Genomic DNA, 17,021 nt, shown 5'->3' with positions numbered 1-17,021 from the left:
TGTTGGCTCCCATTAGGAGATGTAAAGAGATGTGACCTGGAGGTTAACAGGGTCCTAGACTTCTGGTCTCCCACCTGAATGCGGCGTTCCTGCTTCTCCCTGCTGTGCTCCATGTTGTCCAGGGTGCTCTCCAGCTTCCGAAGCTCCTCCCGGCCTTGGCCGGATAGCCCACCTTCTCCCTGCTGAGCCTGAGCTATCTGCTGCTGTACGTCTCTCTTCTTTGCAGAAATCCTCTTTGTCTTTTGCTGGACAACAGATGGGTGTAAATGTTACTCTTGAAGCGGCCAGGCAGGACGTAAACACCAACAGTCTAACAGAGGTACAGAAAGGCACAACCTCACTGCACTGTGGGCCCAAACTGTCTTTTAACACTTAATGTGAATAGGGGCACTTGGGTGGCTCAGTCGGTTAAGCACTCGCCTTCAGCTCAGGTCATGATCTCAGAGTCTTGGGATCAAGTCCCCCGCCAGGCTCCCTGCTCAGTGGGCAGCGGGGATTCTGCTTGTCCCTCTCCCTTTTCCCCTACCCCTGCTCATGCTCTCTTTCTCTCTCTCAAATAAATAAACTAAATCTTTAAGAAAAAGGTAATGTGAACAGTTAAAATGGCAATGGGGACTTTATGTTGGTCAAAATGGGCCTTATTTATCAATATTTTATGTTTTTAATGATAAACAACATAATTAATTTGATATTGGTGTTTTAACTGTGTGCAAATTTAGACATTTAGCATTTTGTGCAATACTCCAGAAGGAATTTGACAAAACTATTCATTTAACATGATTCTCCTTAAAGAATTGTTTTTGCCTAAAAACATGAAGTCCTAACTCTAATTTTTTTTATCATTTATGCTGTAAAAATGCTGATATTAAGAGATTTAATTCCTGGGTATATTCAGAATTATAAACCTGCTAAGATATATGGGGAAAGTTGTTTTAAAATAGATTTTTTATTGAGGTATAATGTACAAACAATGGTAGGCAAATCTCAGGTGTATACCATATGAATTTTCACAAAGTAAACACAGGCATATAACCAAGCACCTGGTCCAAGAACTGTGAAGAGTTTTAAAATGTTAATGTAAATATCTATAATTACATATTTCTCTTGAAACCCAAACACAACTTTTACAATGATTGAGAACAATGTAATACCAAGCATTATTTTTTTTGTACTCACCGTCTTTTTATAATTATTAAATAAATCTGTAAAGCCTAGAGGCTGCTGTTTTACATATACTTTTAATGCCACTTCCATGTTCATATATTATTATATATAAAATTAGCTAGCATTTTGCTATACATTATGTTAGCTAGGATTTTGTCATTAACATATTTGATTTGAATCATACTTCTACTTATATTGAGTTTGGCAAGTAAGTTGGTTAAAATTGTTTATTATCAATACATGTACCAGAATTTCTTTACTTCCAGTTCTAATCCTTCATAAAAGCATACTATCCTGGAAGGTCTGGTACTTCATGTAAGTTATAATTTTCCAAACTGAGATGTATTCTAAGTTGTAAATTGAAGAGCAGGATTATAACAGAATGACAAAGAACAGTGATCTCAAATATGGAGCATTTTATCTCTACATTTTCCTTCTCTGTTATGAAAAGGATAACTGAGCAAGTTTTATGAAGGATTTCATAGCTAAATCAACTTTTCCTCCACAATATTCCTTGAACTTTTTGACGTCATCAAATCACTCAGGCTGAGAATTTATCTTACAGGCTCTTCTGAAATAGCTAATATTTAACAGAGAACAGAGGTGCCAAAATTTTTTTAACCATTTACCTGGACCCCCATTTTCTTAACCCTTCACCCCCACCCCTTACCTTTACCTTTGTCCTTATTCTTAGACATGCAGGTCTCTTCACCTCCCTGGTTCTGTCAGTGACTAACAAACTTTGCATAAGTGCCCTGGATAAAGGGCATCCTACCTGGTGATGAAGAAGTAACTGCTGTGCTTCAAACAGATTTTCGGTGTCCAGAATCTTCTCAGCCTGCTCCTGGACTTCTTTAGAGCCAGAAATTAACTCTTCAAGGGAACTTTTCACTATTTCTTTGTACTGGACACAGTCCCCAAAGTTGCTTAACATCTTTTCAACCTAGATTTTCATGAAAAAATTATAAGTCATATGATGCTCATGTAATCTTGAATATTCTAAGAATATGTGTAAAGTCCATCTCCGCAACTTGAAATATATACACAGATCTCTTTTATTTTTTCTTATGTTTATTTAGTTATTATTAAACTGCATAGCCATTTATGGGAATTGAAGCCTCATCGGATACGGTGCTCTGTGCCCACTCAACCTGGCAGTCAGGGCAGGACAGTGATAGTGATAGTGAAAGTGGTTACGTTGTATGTTTTATTTCCTGGATCCCTTTAATGACAGTCCCATGCCTAAAATCCAATAATAAATTATAAAAATGCGTTATAAGAAAGCTGAGTCCACCCTATTTAAAGTAAGGAAAACAATTGTAGAGGGGAACAAATGAAAAGAATAAAGAGTATTTGTTGAAAATGCACTTCCAATATTTTTACATAAAACACAATATAATTGCTAATTTTGTGGTTCTTTGGTGAATTCTTTTCCCTGAATTTTCAGCTTCCTTTTCTGTCTCATTTCTGCCTCCTCTAGTGCAGGGTCACCACCATCTTTTGTTTTCAAAGTCTATCGCTCTCCATCTTCACTAAATTCATCATTTTCACATAGCATGTCATTTGTGTTCCACAGAAGCCTTTCAGTTTCTCCATTCTTATCCCATCCTTTGACCCTCTTCTCTGAGTTTGTCCCACGGGCGTGAGTGTGCTATTCTCCAAACAAACAGTAAGAAGACCACCGAATGAAAATCACAAACTCCAGATCTCAGTAAATCACAGCTTTCATTGACTCATCATTACATACTGCCAGTCTATCCACAGCCTCATTTTCTTATAGTGGACAACTGCAAACACTTTGTGTTCAACATTAATTTAAATATTAAATGGATTATAATCAAAGGATAGACTGAATGTGTCAAATCCATCTTTTAATATAAATCCTTACATGAACAAAATGAATGTTTTCCCTTCCTCTTTCTTTGGTTTTACTAATGATTGAGTAGCGTAGAAGGGTATGAATATAAACTACGAAGTTTAAGGTAGATAGGTGTGCAAAGATTTACTGTCTGTATTTGTTAGGGGCAGATTTTTGCTACAAGTCCCATGGACAGTGTGATGAGAGTACTTGGAAGATAAAGTAAATAAATGGTCTTGGTAAAGTGTCAGGGAGACTAATAATTTCTAACTTTAAAGGCTGACAAAGTGTTTTATGTGTGTGTGGGGGGGGAGGAACAAAATATAAACTCATCTATCAATGTGACTAAACCTATTTGTTAAGTCTTGGATCAAAGATCACCTGCACGTATATTTACTTTTTAAAACTGTAATCCTTACTTTTCGTCTTACCTTCTTGATAAAAGAAAGAGTACAGAAGAATGATGTCAGAATTCTACTTAAAGTATGGTCGTGGCTATACTACCTGGACTATTGCTATGAAAGATGGATATCAAAAGATTGAAATAACTCCTGCTCCAAAATTTGATTAATCCTATTACTATTTTCAATTTGTCAAAAATTCTTAATGGACACATAATATCAAAATTCACACATAAAACTAAAACCACAAGCAGTTCAGAGTATTTTTGGCTTATGTAAATTCTGCTAGAGTCTTAAGTGGATCTACATGCATTCAAAATATAAAAGGTTAATTAACCAAACTGTTAGATTAGGGACATCTCTAGAGGATTCTAAATCTTCAGAATCATGGAAGTTTAAGTCACTTAGATGATCATGTTTCCATGCAAGGTCATAAATGACTTCAAGAAATCATGATGACTATCTATTTAACTTTCCATTCTTACGTTATCTTCCCATGCACAAATTCATTAGACGTGCACGACAACCTGGTTGGTAAAAACGTTCTCGCCGAGGGTAGAAGGGGCCCTACTAGAAATGAAGTAAATAGGTTTGTATATTTTAATCCATAGAGGAATATAAACACTGAAATATATATCAAGAAGTTTAAAATGAGTAAGTCTTGCATAAAACAGATTTTACTGGTCTGCTAACATTGAATATTTTATTATTACTAACTATTGGTTATTGAGCATTCACTCTCAGGCACTATATTCTAAGTGCTTTACATATATTATTGCATTTTAGGGGTAAGTTTTTCTAGCTTTGTTTTATAAGTAAGAAAGTCAAGGCCCAGAGATGTTAAGTGACAAGCCCAAGATTACATAGGAAGTGGGCTAGCAGAGTTAAACTTTAACTCTGGGTTTACTTGACTCCCAAGCCTACGTTCTTAACCCCATAATATACCTTCAACTGACCATGAAACAATGCTTTTAGTAAGAGTAAAAAGTGTGGATCTGGTAAGCTTTGTACTTTAAATATAGGTTGTTACTCTGAACCAACACATCCAATAATGGCACGGACCATAATTCAAATATCTTCCCCACCAATCTTCATATGAGTAAGTATCTTAACTATTGTGTTTGAAATACACTTTCTTTATATAATTGCTTCTTAAATCACACCAAAAGAAAAAGAACCCACCAGACTCCTCACCCAAAACTATCTATTTAGAGTATGAGTAAATAGTATACCTCTGACAACAAAGCCACAAGAGCCTTGAAAGAACTAGATAATTTTGCCAGCTCATCTCCTTGCTTTTGGGCTTCATTCTCAGAAGAAACTTCAATTAAAATTTTAAGTCTGGATTTCAGCCAGTTGAGAGTCTCACCCTTTGTGGTAACAGCATTTCTGATATCCTGGAATGAAGAGAATACATTGTGGATTAAGAAAGGACTCAGACTAAGAAAGTTCATACGGTGGATGTAGGAGAGCCATTCATTCACCAGTAGAGTGCCTGCTTATTTTACTTTTTGTTCACACCTTTAACAAAAGTCCACAAGTGCTAGAAAAAAGTATTTCCCCAGTGCCAATACCTGAATGTAAAATCAATACTCTCTATATCAAAAAGCTAACTAGATAGTTAGTTCATAATTAGATGGTTAGATATTTACAGGTATTCCCTTGATCACAAATAAAGATGCCTCGAAAAGTACTGTTGAAGAAAATGGGATACCAAAATTGGGAACTATAACATATATTATCTTCTTTTATCTGGAAGGAACATGGTATTTTTAGAAAAAAAGGTTGAAAGAGTCCTTCTTTTTGGTGAGTGGATTTCTTTTTGTTTGAAGAGTTTAGTTGTTGAATATTATTATAGATGCCCTAAAAACTGATCTTAACTCTATTAACTTATATTTTATGCCTCTTTTTTGTTAGCTTTGGGAAGTCAATAACCCACATAGTAGATGTGCAAGCAGGAGCACAACTCTAATGTAGGAAGGGAGGGCATAGTGACCGGGACAATGCCAGAAGGATTCTGGGGGCTCAGCCCTTGTAAGGTCTGGGAACTGCGGAAATGCTGACTGGGGCATTCCTCCTGCACACGTTCTGGGAAGCACGAGGAAACCATGCATGCTGCTACAGAGGATTCACACCCACAGAAAGTGACTGGTTCCAGAACCAAGTGATCTCTTCAATTTAAGATGTGCATGGTTTCTGGCTTTTGGTTTTTTGGTTTGTAATATAACAGCAACCAGTAGCAAATATGAATATCTTTCTATAGGTATAGCAGGATGTTACTGATATTTAAGAGAAAAACATGAAACTCAGAGGATAGGAATAGAAAGGAAATATATTCTCATTAACAGCAACCATGTGACTTGCAAGAGTTCAAAATGCTGAAAGACAAGAATTTTCGCAACGGCGTGTGTCTACAAAACAGAGCAGAGCCACGCTAAGAAGGAGAGGGTTGCTGTGTGTCATTCACAGAATGTGAACTGGGTTCAGGCTCGAGGTTCTGTCACCTGGCGAGGTTTATCAGGCTGTACCCAAGCTCACAGAGCTGATCAATCCAGACTGAATGTGACATAGAAATGAGACTTAGAGACCTTGCCCAATTCTGTGATCTGGCTTTTGAATGGCTGAAAATGTATAAAAAGCTACAGTGTTCTTGTTTTCCATGGCAATTCTTAAATCTCTGCTGTGTTGTATGCCCATGCGTGCAGTTTTCCTCTCAGGATTTTCCATTAGCTAAAGATGTATGAGAGGTACCACTAAGTATGACTAAATTTCCAAGCTAACAATGATTCAATAGGGAAAATCCCCTATTCTTCTCCCCAGTAACACAAGGAGACTTATTCTTAAGACGGTTTTTCAGTAATTTAATTTTTTTACAGAAAGAAAAAGAATACATCAGTTAGTCAGGTTGTCTACCATTAATTTTTTTATTAATGAAAAATATGGCCCAGAACTAACCTCCACAGCACGTTTAACCTCTCCGTGGTTAGCAGTATTGAAGGGTTCACTCTTAAACCCTTTCAACTGTGTCTCCTTTGCAGATATCCAAGATGAGAACTCAGAAATTCTGAAATAACAAAAGTATTCTCTTATTAAGGGGAGACAATATCCCAGTGGTTAAAATACATTTTCTATTTTGAATTTATTCATGGAAATTTAACAATCAACTGATTAGCAAGTCAATTAACAGATTTTCTGGAAACTTTTCCTTTAACATGAAGCTCAGAGAAGGGGTGGCTGCCTCTGAGCTGTCACTTGGAGGAAAGAGAAAGCAGAGCAGATGGAGCTCAGCTCAGGAAAAAGGTGTGTTTCCAGGGCCTGAGCACCTGGGAGTATGGGAGGCACCACCTGAGGTCTGGCCTCATCTATCTCCACCAGACTGAGACACAAACCCAGAGGTAGAAGTTCCTCTCTGGGGATATGAGGAAATCAGGGAGAAAGGAACAGCCCAATGTGCTTCAAAGAGGTAACATCTGGGTCCCTTGGAAATAAAGTGCTTCACCCTGTTTCTGACTGAAACCCATTCTTTTAAATTAAGCGTTTTTATATTAAGAGCATGGGCAAGATCACACAATCTGATTTTCTTTATTGCTTTAAGAGGAAACACACATCACCTCTTGTCATGCAATGATCTCTGAATTAGCAAGTATTAGGACAGACCATGTCCATCTCTGGAAGCAGTTCCACAGCTACCTGATAGTGTAGTCCTTCCACTTGTCTGGGTCTTCCACAAGCTTCATGTAGGTCGTATCAATGGCAGCTCTGAGTTCTTTGAGAGTCACGTGACAGGTTTCAGGTGTGTTCCTTACCGGGTCCCGGACTGGGAGTTTCAGACACAGTTCTTCAATAAGCTGTAACCTTTTCTCACAAAGATGATGAGGACCTTTGTCACTGAAGAAAATCTAATGAGCAACAAATGTTTATATAATCCCTGTGAGAATCCATACAATACTTTCATATTTTCATAGAAGATTCCCATTTAGTCTAGTATACAGTAATTAAGCTATTTAGTGTTCTCAGAACCAAACCCAAATATCAGCTATATATCTTTTAGGTAACAATGTGACTTTGCATGCCTGCACTTGGGGTGTGTGAGACGTACCCTGTGCTCTTTAATGATCTTTTCACTGCCTGCCTGGGGCACCAGCTTGGTCTCTCGATCCAGCTCAGTTCTGCATTCTTCTACAGAAGCTAAGAATCTGTTCTTCTCCACATCAATCTTCAGATGAAGCAAATGATATGGGGCTTCTCCTTGAAGATCCTACATTCCATAGGAAGATTCAAAAAAATATGATACCATTCCTGATTATACACATTTTCAATTGCAGTGGCAAAAACCATAAAATATTCCCTTTGGGGCCAATGTGATTTAATCACTATTGTCTGCACCTGCTTTGTACTTTTTCAAATATTGGGACTGCAATGAATTCTTTCAGCCTGCAGGGTCAGATTTTTCACAGTAATTATTCTATTTACTCTTTACTATAGCCCTACACAGTCTTAATATTCTTATTTTACAGATTAGACCATTGAGGCTCAGGCATAAGTAGAAAAGCTAGATTTGAAACTAAATTTATACCACGCACTGATTCCACACACCCTCTCCCCTGCATATGTCCCTTTTAATTTTGTCAACGACCCTGTGAGGTAGGAAGAACACATTCATACTCACTACACAAAGGGCAAAGAGAAAAGTATTAGCAAAGAAGCCAGGATCAAACAGCCCATGCCTTTGACCACCTGCCTTGTCCTTCTTCCTTAGAGCATTCCTTGAGAAAACAAGCCAGCAAGCAGCGTGCAAACATGAAATGTTTTATGTTCTTTTTTGATATAAGCATAAGCTACATCATTACCTTTAGTCCTACAATTCACTAATTTTAGCCAGCTTGCATCCTATGGCATTTGAAAGGTTACTTTTAAAATAAAATACCAAGATAACTGATGAGAAAATGATTGGGGGCTATGAAAACACTAAAACAGATTATAACCTAGAGGGTTTAATGTTTGGGTTTTTAAGTAAAATAAATACAGCTTTTCATTAGAATCTCTATTCTATAATACATTTAGGATATGTTAAGCTTTAAAGATATCTTAAAAAGCTTGGGTTTCTTTAAGAATCTTTATTTAATTTTCAAATTTAGCGAGTAAACAAAATATGTCCTTAACTGTGTTTTTCCTCTGCTTGGGGCTGATTTTTTGGCCTATGTTGTTGAGATGAAAAAAAAAAAAAAATCGAGAGAATAACAAAAGCTGATGGAGAGAGTTTTAGCTGCCTATCTTCCACACCCCATGACTTCTTCATATAATACACATGAAGTTCGCCACTCGCTATTATCTTGTGATAGCACTCATTCACCTGCTGCTAGAGCAGGCTTCCTCCAGCCTGGCTTGAGGAAGACAGCTTTGGGTGAGTCTCCATTACACTGTAGCTGCTCCCCTGGCATGCAGATTCTAGAGTCAGCTTCCTTATGACAAGCCCAGTGTGGGGCACTCAAGTTAGACAAGCCAAGTGAATCCCTACATCCCCCACTTGGGTGCTGCCCTGCTGTCTCTCTTTCAGGTGCTGTTATTCCCCCCCACCACACCTCCCCTAGATCTCTGCTTCTTCTTTAAAATCCTAGCTCAAAACTAGTCACTTGATTCACTCCTTTCTACTCTCCAAGTGCGCCCACTTCTCTCTTACAAAGCTTTCATAAGTATAACCTATACTTTTGGGGGCTTAGTATATATTATACTTTCATTATCTGCAACTAATTATCTCCCCTACTGGACTCTAAACTCTTTGGAGAAATGGACTGTGCTTTGTTCATCCCTGAGTCCTTAACCAATAAATGTTTGTATTTATATTTTTTTAGATCATAACAATCTAAACCAGACAGTAAAATCCTTGAAAACAGCAAAATGTACCTAATGTAATTTACTTAGATGAGACGAGTTTACTAAATGTTACCGAGGAAGTAAAATGCCCTTGTCATTCCTACCCCCAAAAATACTCAGGAAAAGAAAAAGAGCACTCTTAAGTAATATGATAAAATCGATGCTACTAAGAAATAAGAAAAACAAAATCGTATCATATTTTATCATTGTTTTATTGAAGTTGTTTTTAAATGGGAGACCTAGCTGTGGTGATTTTCCATGAATTTCTACATTTCTCTTACAATTGAAACTTGACACCCTTATGCTCTCTCCCATCACGCGTGACACCTACTTATGTGTGTGTTCTCATTATGTCCTGACTCACCTTCCACTGTTTATGGAGCTTTCTAACGGCTTCCTGCAGGCCCTGCTGTTCCTGCTCGGGGAGAATGTCGGTGAGCTCGTCACAAGCTTTCAGGAAAGCATTGAGCACTCTCTGATCCAGCTGACTGAAAAACTCCTGGCATGGAGAGGGGGAAGCGGTTAAGAGTGTCGGGCAGAATAAAAGGCAGCATCAGATACTATACAGTTAAGCAGTCACGCCTCTCCACAAGCCCCTCAGCCAGCTGCTGCCCTCTTCAAACCTTCCTGGCAACTACTCTCTTTTTTTCAGGAATGAACTATAATTATCTATAGTTATGAGTCAGAAGCCACCACATCTGAAATTCAACTGCTGCTTTTCATTTTTTAGAAAAAAAAAATCTTTGCTGTTTTCAAATTTGGTAGAATATTCTGGAATGCCAAGGGGCTTAAACCTTGATTCCAGAGTAATAGAGTTTTCATTCCTCTTTGGTAAAATCAGAAGAGCAGAGCAGAAGCTAGCATTTAGCCTTACAATTCCTCATAACCTAATTGCAATGTGTTTCAGGCCCTGCTGGATCATTATGAGCCATTTCCACATTCAGACAAGTACACACATGACCCCACATGCTATACACAGAATTGTGCCCCCCCCCCACTATTTGCCCAAATTTATATTTTGAATCCCTAACCCCCAATGTGATGAAATTTGCAGATGAGGCTGTTTGGGTAATTAGGTTAGATGAGGTCACAGGGGTGGGTCCCTCATGACAGAATTATTGCCCCTATAACAACAGACATCAAAGATCTTGCTCGCTATGTATCTCTGCCTTATGAGAACACAGTGAGAAGGTGACCATCCACGAGCCAGGAACAGAGTCCTCACCAAACCCCACCAAGCTAGTACTCTGATCTCAGACCTAGAGTCTCCAGAACTGTGAGAAAATAGATGCCTGCTGCTTAAGCCACACAGTCTATGTACATTGTTATGGCAGACCAAACAGACCCATACAGCACATGTGCACCTATATGCACGACCAAGTCTCACACAGACTCAGGAGTATATATGCAGAGATATTTTGAGACAACAGTGGTTCAAAATAGAAAGGGCCACACTGCAGCAGATGTATCCGCTGCAGGAGACGGTGTGTGGTCACAGCCAGCAACCCTGAGTTCAGTCAGCTGCTGCACAAACACAGCAGTCATCGTCTGACAGTGTGGTTCATACCAATATCCACTGAAACTCCAGAAAACATAACTCAAAACACATGTTCTCAGAGGGCCCATCATCTCCATCTAGCACTTCAGAGATTACGAACATTTTCAACACCAATATGATTTAAATGAGTATGATTAACAGGAAGATGACTTCACAATAGGACCAGTTGTGGATCAGCTACTGAACTTCAAGTGACATGGTGTTCACACTTCGATATGGCGGATTCATGAAATGAGCACAGAGACTTAGCCATCCGCCTAAAATCATCTCTTAAAAAGAGTATGTTGGTTATGTAAGAATTTCTCAGTGAAATAGTTCAGGAGAGCTTGAACTATATATCTAATAACTCTCTTCCATTTCAGGGACTTAAGATTGGCCAATTACAATGCAGCTCATCGATTGCTCCTGAAGTTGTTTTTGCTGCTGCCATTTTCTGGGTCTAATAACCTAAAGTGTTTCTGCCTTCCTAACTCACTTCTTCCTCCCCCCTGCCTCAAAAACTTAGTATTAGAACAGAATGTTCTTTTTATTTTTCATCCAAGGTCACTTGTCCGCGTCCTCAGGTCAAGTGCCTCATGAGGGACAAACTCACGGTATGTCTCTTCAGGAGGTCTTCTGGGTTTCCCTTCTCCTCCAGGCCCTCCTGAGCGATCCGCAGCACCTTCTCCAACTCTGCTCGAGACTCCTCAAATTTCTTCATCAAGCGACTGTTGGTTTCCACGTGTTTCTTCCAGTCTCCAATTTTCTTCACCATGTTCTTAATTTAAAAAATAATGCCAATGTGACGCTGCTTTCTCATTATTGAAAGCATCATTTTGTTAAACAGTATTGTTTCTTCAAATAAAAAAACTTGGAAGGAATACATTTCATCATGATGAGAGTAATCAACTTCTTTTGATATTAATGAATACAAGAAAAAGAAGAAGTAAAATGATTGGTTCCAAACCTCAGTAGGCGAGGCATTTAGCAAGAGGGAAAGCATGAAACGTGATGATTACACGTCCTCATTCTTTGTATTTTCCCTGGCTCACGTCTCTGTAGCAAGGGGAAAGCTTACCTGGAAAGCACCATGGGCATCCGCAATCTGTCTGTGGAGCTTTGTCTGATCAAAATGCTTTAAGACACTACTCAAGGTCATGAACTTTTGAACATTTTGACTGCCTTTCTCAATTTGTGTCATGGTTTTCTTACAGCTCTCTTGACAAGCTGACAGTTCCTACAGAGAAAGGAAGCCCACAACAACAGTATTTAAAAGGGTGAGAAAGAGAAGCAAAGAGAATAACCATTACAAAACAATAAGAACAACATTATATGGCTTTTAGGCTTTTAGTCAGCTGTAAGTAAAATCAAAAGTACAGAGAAGTGTTTCTTTTCATTGAGAAGAGCTCAATTTTAAGCAATCACTGAAGTCAGTGCTTTTTATATAAGGCATTTAAATGTCACATTGAGTTTTTTGAGATTTTTTTTATTTCATGCCCGTGTTAATAACATTAAGAAAACAAAAGGCCATCAAAATTGTTATTTGTCTGCAATGTGTCCAACTCACAGGCCTATGATTTATTGAGAGAACAATCACAAAATCAATCCACATATGAGGTTTTAATCTGACTAAATTTAATACCAATGCACATAACTGAAAGAGCTGCAGCAAATTATATATCATTTGTGTATTCCAAAATGTACAACATTTGAATTCCTAAGGTTCATAAGCTGTCAACCTCATTAACAAAATGGTGGCCCCCAGATCCTAACCACAAAAGGCAGCAGACTGCTGGGTGTGGGAGGACTTGCAGTTGTCCCACATTCGCGGGATGAGAAACCATGGTGACCCAGGCCCTTCCACCTCTGCTTAGTAACCTGGCATCATAGTGGCTTCTACAATTGGCAGCATGGAAATTAACCAGCCCAGCCCAAGGCCAACAATCATTTTTTTACTTGAAGCCACACTATTTGCATTTCGACATCCTCAACAGCTTTGGAAAAGTATTTCAAACTGCTCATTTGGATACCACTTTTGGTAATCTAGAGGCAAATATTACGACCAAGGTTTTGTTTGTTTGTTTGTTTTGGCAAAACAAAGTAAGGACATATTTTCCCTTCTGAAGATTTAGGACATAAAAGAGTAATATATGTTAGAGATATGTTATTAAATATTATTGTTATTTTAAAATATCAAATGTTATTTTAATTTTGGAAGGATTCTTTGACAGCAATTTATAGCAATTTGAGAATATGAGAAATGGCACTATGACTCAAAGCGAAAGACAATCTTTATCCAATATGATGAGAACCCACTAGAATAGGGTTTGGCGGTATAATCATTGTGGCCTTACTATCAATAATAATGATAATAGTAATAAAAATTGCTACCAGTTATAGAGTACATATTATGTGTCACTATGTGCCAGTTACATTATGGAATATATAATGTAATCTCCACAATAAGCCCTCAAGTTAGGTATTATCACCTGCATTTTAAGGTGAGGAAATAAAAGCTAATCAAGGCTTTGTACTTTGTTATATCAGATCTAAGATCTGAACACCTCTCTGAATCACGTCAGATACTCTCTGCTCTTTCTGCTAAGTGATGCCGCCTTTCTTCCAGGAATCTGTTTCAGTGGATGCAGTGGTAAACCATTTGCTCATTAAGTTTCGGGCTCCTCTGATGGATAGGGTCATTTATAATAAACCACCTAAATAAGTCAATTAACTGCAAGAGTGGGAAGTTGTTCTGCATAGAGAGATCTGCTTACTAAAAATGAGATGAAGAAAAATGATTATCACTCTAAACACATTTCCAGAATTTTATGATTGTATAATCAGACTTAATCTTAGAGGCAAAGAAAAGATCTCATAAGACACAGATTATAGACACTGGATAGAAACAGAATGCAACTATTTGCTTTTATATATATCTAAATATCTAAAATTAAACATTTATTTATAAAGATGTTCTTTCTATGTAAGTTTATGTAGATAGATAAAATTTTTATTTTATCGTTAATGGACAGGGGTTTCATCTTTGGACCGATGTTATTTTTGTTTTGAGATGGCAGTGTTATTCTACTTTTTTAAAGATTTTATTTATTTATTTATTTATTTATTTATTTATTTATTTATTTGAGAGAGAGAGAGAGAACGTGCACGAGCAGGGCGGAGGGGCAGAAGGAGAGAGAGGAGCAGACTCCCCACTGAGCAGGGAGCCTGATCCTGGGCTCAGTCACAGGACCCTGGGATCATGACCTGAGCTGAAGGAAGATGCTTACCGGACTTGAGCCACCCAGGCACGCTGAGATGCCAACACTATTCTAGAAAAACGTTTCCTGTCCCACCTGCATTTCTACCACTGTAAGCCCCACCTCAGTCTTACTACACATGCTTTAAAATTACTATGTCTTCTCAAGGGGACTTCTCCTTACCTGTTGTTTCTGTTTAAAAAGAGCACTAGATTGTGCCTCATGCTCAAGAACTGTTAAAATTTCATTGATTTTCCCAAGTGAGTCATAAAAGAATGTCATCTGCTTTTCTAATTCTTCCAATGGTATCAACAGCTGGCGAGACTCATAAAGGAGTGGAGAATGGCATTCTTTGACCTTTAAAAAGACAAAGACAAAAATTCTATTAAAGGCCACTAATTACCACAAACTCAGGGCACTATTCACAGTTCTCATGAACATTTTCGTCAGTGATATTGTCATCTGGTCCTTACAGATCTCCAAAGACATTTATTTAATGGCATTTCCTATGTATTGTTAAATTTTGATACAAAAAACAACACTACTATATCACTGAGACAAATAAATGCTACAGAGTTTTCCCATGAAGATTCATCTAAACTGTCCATCTGGATAGAACTTTCCCTCTAAACGATGTTGTTGGTGAGCCAGATGGCATCAAATTCCACCTCATAAACTATGCAGCTCATCTTCACTTCGGCCTCAAAATCTGATCTGAGATAGTCATGAATTACATTATCTAGACTGACCTTCCAACTTTATTTTCAAGATCTCTACTACTTGGACCCTTAACTCTAGACAAACCTGTAACTTTGCTGACTCATTCCTCCCAGACAGGCCTTATGCTTTCCTATCTCCCCCAGCTCCATGCTTCACTACTCTCTGCCCATCATCGTATTCATACCAAGTGCACAAGTCATGTATCAATTTATTTGCAAAGGTCCCCGTACTAGGGATATATCTCTAGTCTGAACTGACCCAGCCTTCATTTTTCACTTGTCTTTAAACAAAAAGGCTGTTATTTCATGCACTTGTATTCTTTATCCTAATGCTGAGGCCACGCACTCCTGGGGGTCAAGAGAGCCATAAAGTCTCTGCCTTATCACCTCTACGTTAGAATCCTGGACCAGGTCATTCTCTAAGAAGTTCCTGTCACCATTCATTTTACTTCAAATTGCTCCCAAAATATTATTCATACTTTTGGGAACCAAGGAAAGGAAATTGAGTACTTGTTATTTTCTTTTTTCTTAAATTATAAATATTCTCATGTTGTCGGATACCCTGCCTGAAGGATAAACTCCCCAAAAGAAAGCTACTGGTCTACTGCAAAAAGGCTCTGCTAAAATGACCATGAACAAAATAAAGAGAATCTGCTAATATGCATAAAAATCAAGTATGCTTTAGGAATCTTTCCTGGCTATGGTTGAAAACTTAACTAAGATGTTACAACTGAAGTAGTAGTTTAAAAAAGATTAACAACTTAGATGTGTTTACAGGTGGAATTTGCGTTCTCAGAGGTTGCCCTAAATCATTAAACTTGGCCTATGCTAAGATGTGCAAATCCAAGATATGGCTCTAAAAGCCAGAAGGTTATCAAATCAACAACGTTGACCTCAAATTGTACCCAATCTCTATAAATATCTTAACTTGAATGTTAAAATAAAAAGAATTAGAAATTAACATTCTAATTATACCAGTTCGGCAAATGAAGTTTTCTCTTTTTTTCAAGACCATGATTCTTCCTATTTTCACCTATCTCATTTATTCCTCTTTTCATTAATTTTCCACTACTGATTTCATGTAGGTTATTCTCTTTCTGTTTTTTTCTTTCCTAAATAACAGGTTCTCTGCTTTCTTTTCCTCTGTTTCTCAATTCTTCATTACAAAATTTTCCTCTTCATTTATATAGGTACTCCTTTCTTCTATCAGAAATTAATTACCCAATCACAAACAATACCATTTTCATAAAATTCAACTTCATATAGATAAAAAAACCCAATGGAACTTCCAAAATTCTTAAGGAAAGTCCCTCAATAGAACAGAAAAGTCCTATGGCTAGTGCTTGATGGCCACAGAGTTCCCTGTACACAAGTGGTATAGATCTTAAGTCTAAGGTGAGCTCCATGAGCTGAAGAGGGCAGAATTTTCCGCTGCTTCATGGCAATGCAAGCAGAAAATAGAATAAATAATCTTAGAGCAGAGGGATGTCAAATAAAACTCAATAAAAGGGCATTTGGGAATTCTTTCTCATTTAAGTGTCTGATCTCTTCCACCTCCTTCCCCTTCTTTTTCTCCACCCCCTTTGTTTTATCACATTTAACTGATCCTTTCTTCCTCCAGAAGAGACTTATCTTTTTAATAAAGCTCCTAGTATTTCTAAATTAACAGAGGTAATACTTGACATCAGCTCCGTAGTTTCAGTTCTAAAACTCATGACAAAGTTACTAAATGACAGAGTTACTAAACCGAGAATCACAGTAAAAAACAAAAGCATGATCTCTTAACAATAAAGAATTTGCTCATGGGTGGGACTGAGCAGGTGTAAAGCACGTTGAAGGCAGTGTTGGTCCCGTATAGCGTGTCGTGCATTAAAGTATTTTCCCACCTTGGTCAGCTGTTCTTTGAGCCTAGACATGGTTGCGAACATTTCATTAGCTTCTGCTTGGGAGCGCTCTTTGGTAATGAGGTGTGCAGTCTTCGTAATCATCTTGTATTGAGCATCCATTACAGGCAACCTCTGCTCAATGTCCTGTGTGAATCATTGAAACAGCTACATCAACACATGGTACATTGCCTTTTAGTTTCAGGATTCCACAGAAGGTTGGACAAAAATCAATAGGTACTGTATAAAATCCTATACTTCTAATAAATTTTTGGAGATCCCAGTTATTGCTCTCCTTTAATGCTAATGTATTATATATTGGTAATAT

The 17,021-nt window shown here is 37.8% G+C and overlaps 1 protein-coding gene across 24 annotated transcripts in view; it reads right to left on the bottom strand.

Annotated features, from left to right (window-relative positions):
- SYNE1 (spectrin repeat containing nuclear envelope protein 1) overlaps positions 1–17,021 on the bottom strand; it is a 447,744-nt gene that overhangs the window by 274,152 nt on the left and 156,571 nt on the right. For 23 of the 24 annotated variants that reach the window (XM_026505077.4, XM_026505081.4, XM_026505085.4 and 20 more), the window contains 11 exons: positions 16,697–16,840; positions 14,275–14,448; positions 11,913–12,071; positions 11,448–11,612; positions 9,662–9,796; positions 7,523–7,681; positions 7,114–7,322; positions 6,379–6,487; positions 4,656–4,820; positions 1,940–2,107; positions 75–245 (listed from right to left, as the gene is read on the bottom strand). In XM_026505077.4, the coding sequence (XP_026360862.3) occupies positions 75–245; positions 1,940–2,107; positions 4,656–4,820; positions 6,379–6,487; positions 7,114–7,322; positions 7,523–7,681; positions 9,662–9,796; positions 11,448–11,612; positions 11,913–12,071; positions 14,275–14,448; positions 16,697–16,840 (1,758 nt within the window). The remainder of the gene's footprint in view (positions 1–74; positions 246–1,939; positions 2,108–4,655; positions 4,821–6,378; positions 6,488–7,113; positions 7,323–7,522; positions 7,682–9,661; positions 9,797–11,447; positions 11,613–11,912; positions 12,072–14,274; positions 14,449–16,696; positions 16,841–17,021) is intronic. The other variant, XM_057310947.1, reaches the window with a different exon arrangement.

This window comes from Ursus arctos, unplaced genomic scaffold (genome assembly GCF_023065955.2).
Source record: "Ursus arctos isolate Adak ecotype North America unplaced genomic scaffold, UrsArc2.0 scaffold_13, whole genome shotgun sequence".
Lineage (NCBI taxonomy): Eukaryota > Metazoa > Chordata > Mammalia > Carnivora > Ursidae > Ursus > Ursus arctos.
Note: the sequence above shows the minus strand (reverse complement) of the source record. Positions and strands in the feature narration are given on the sequence as shown.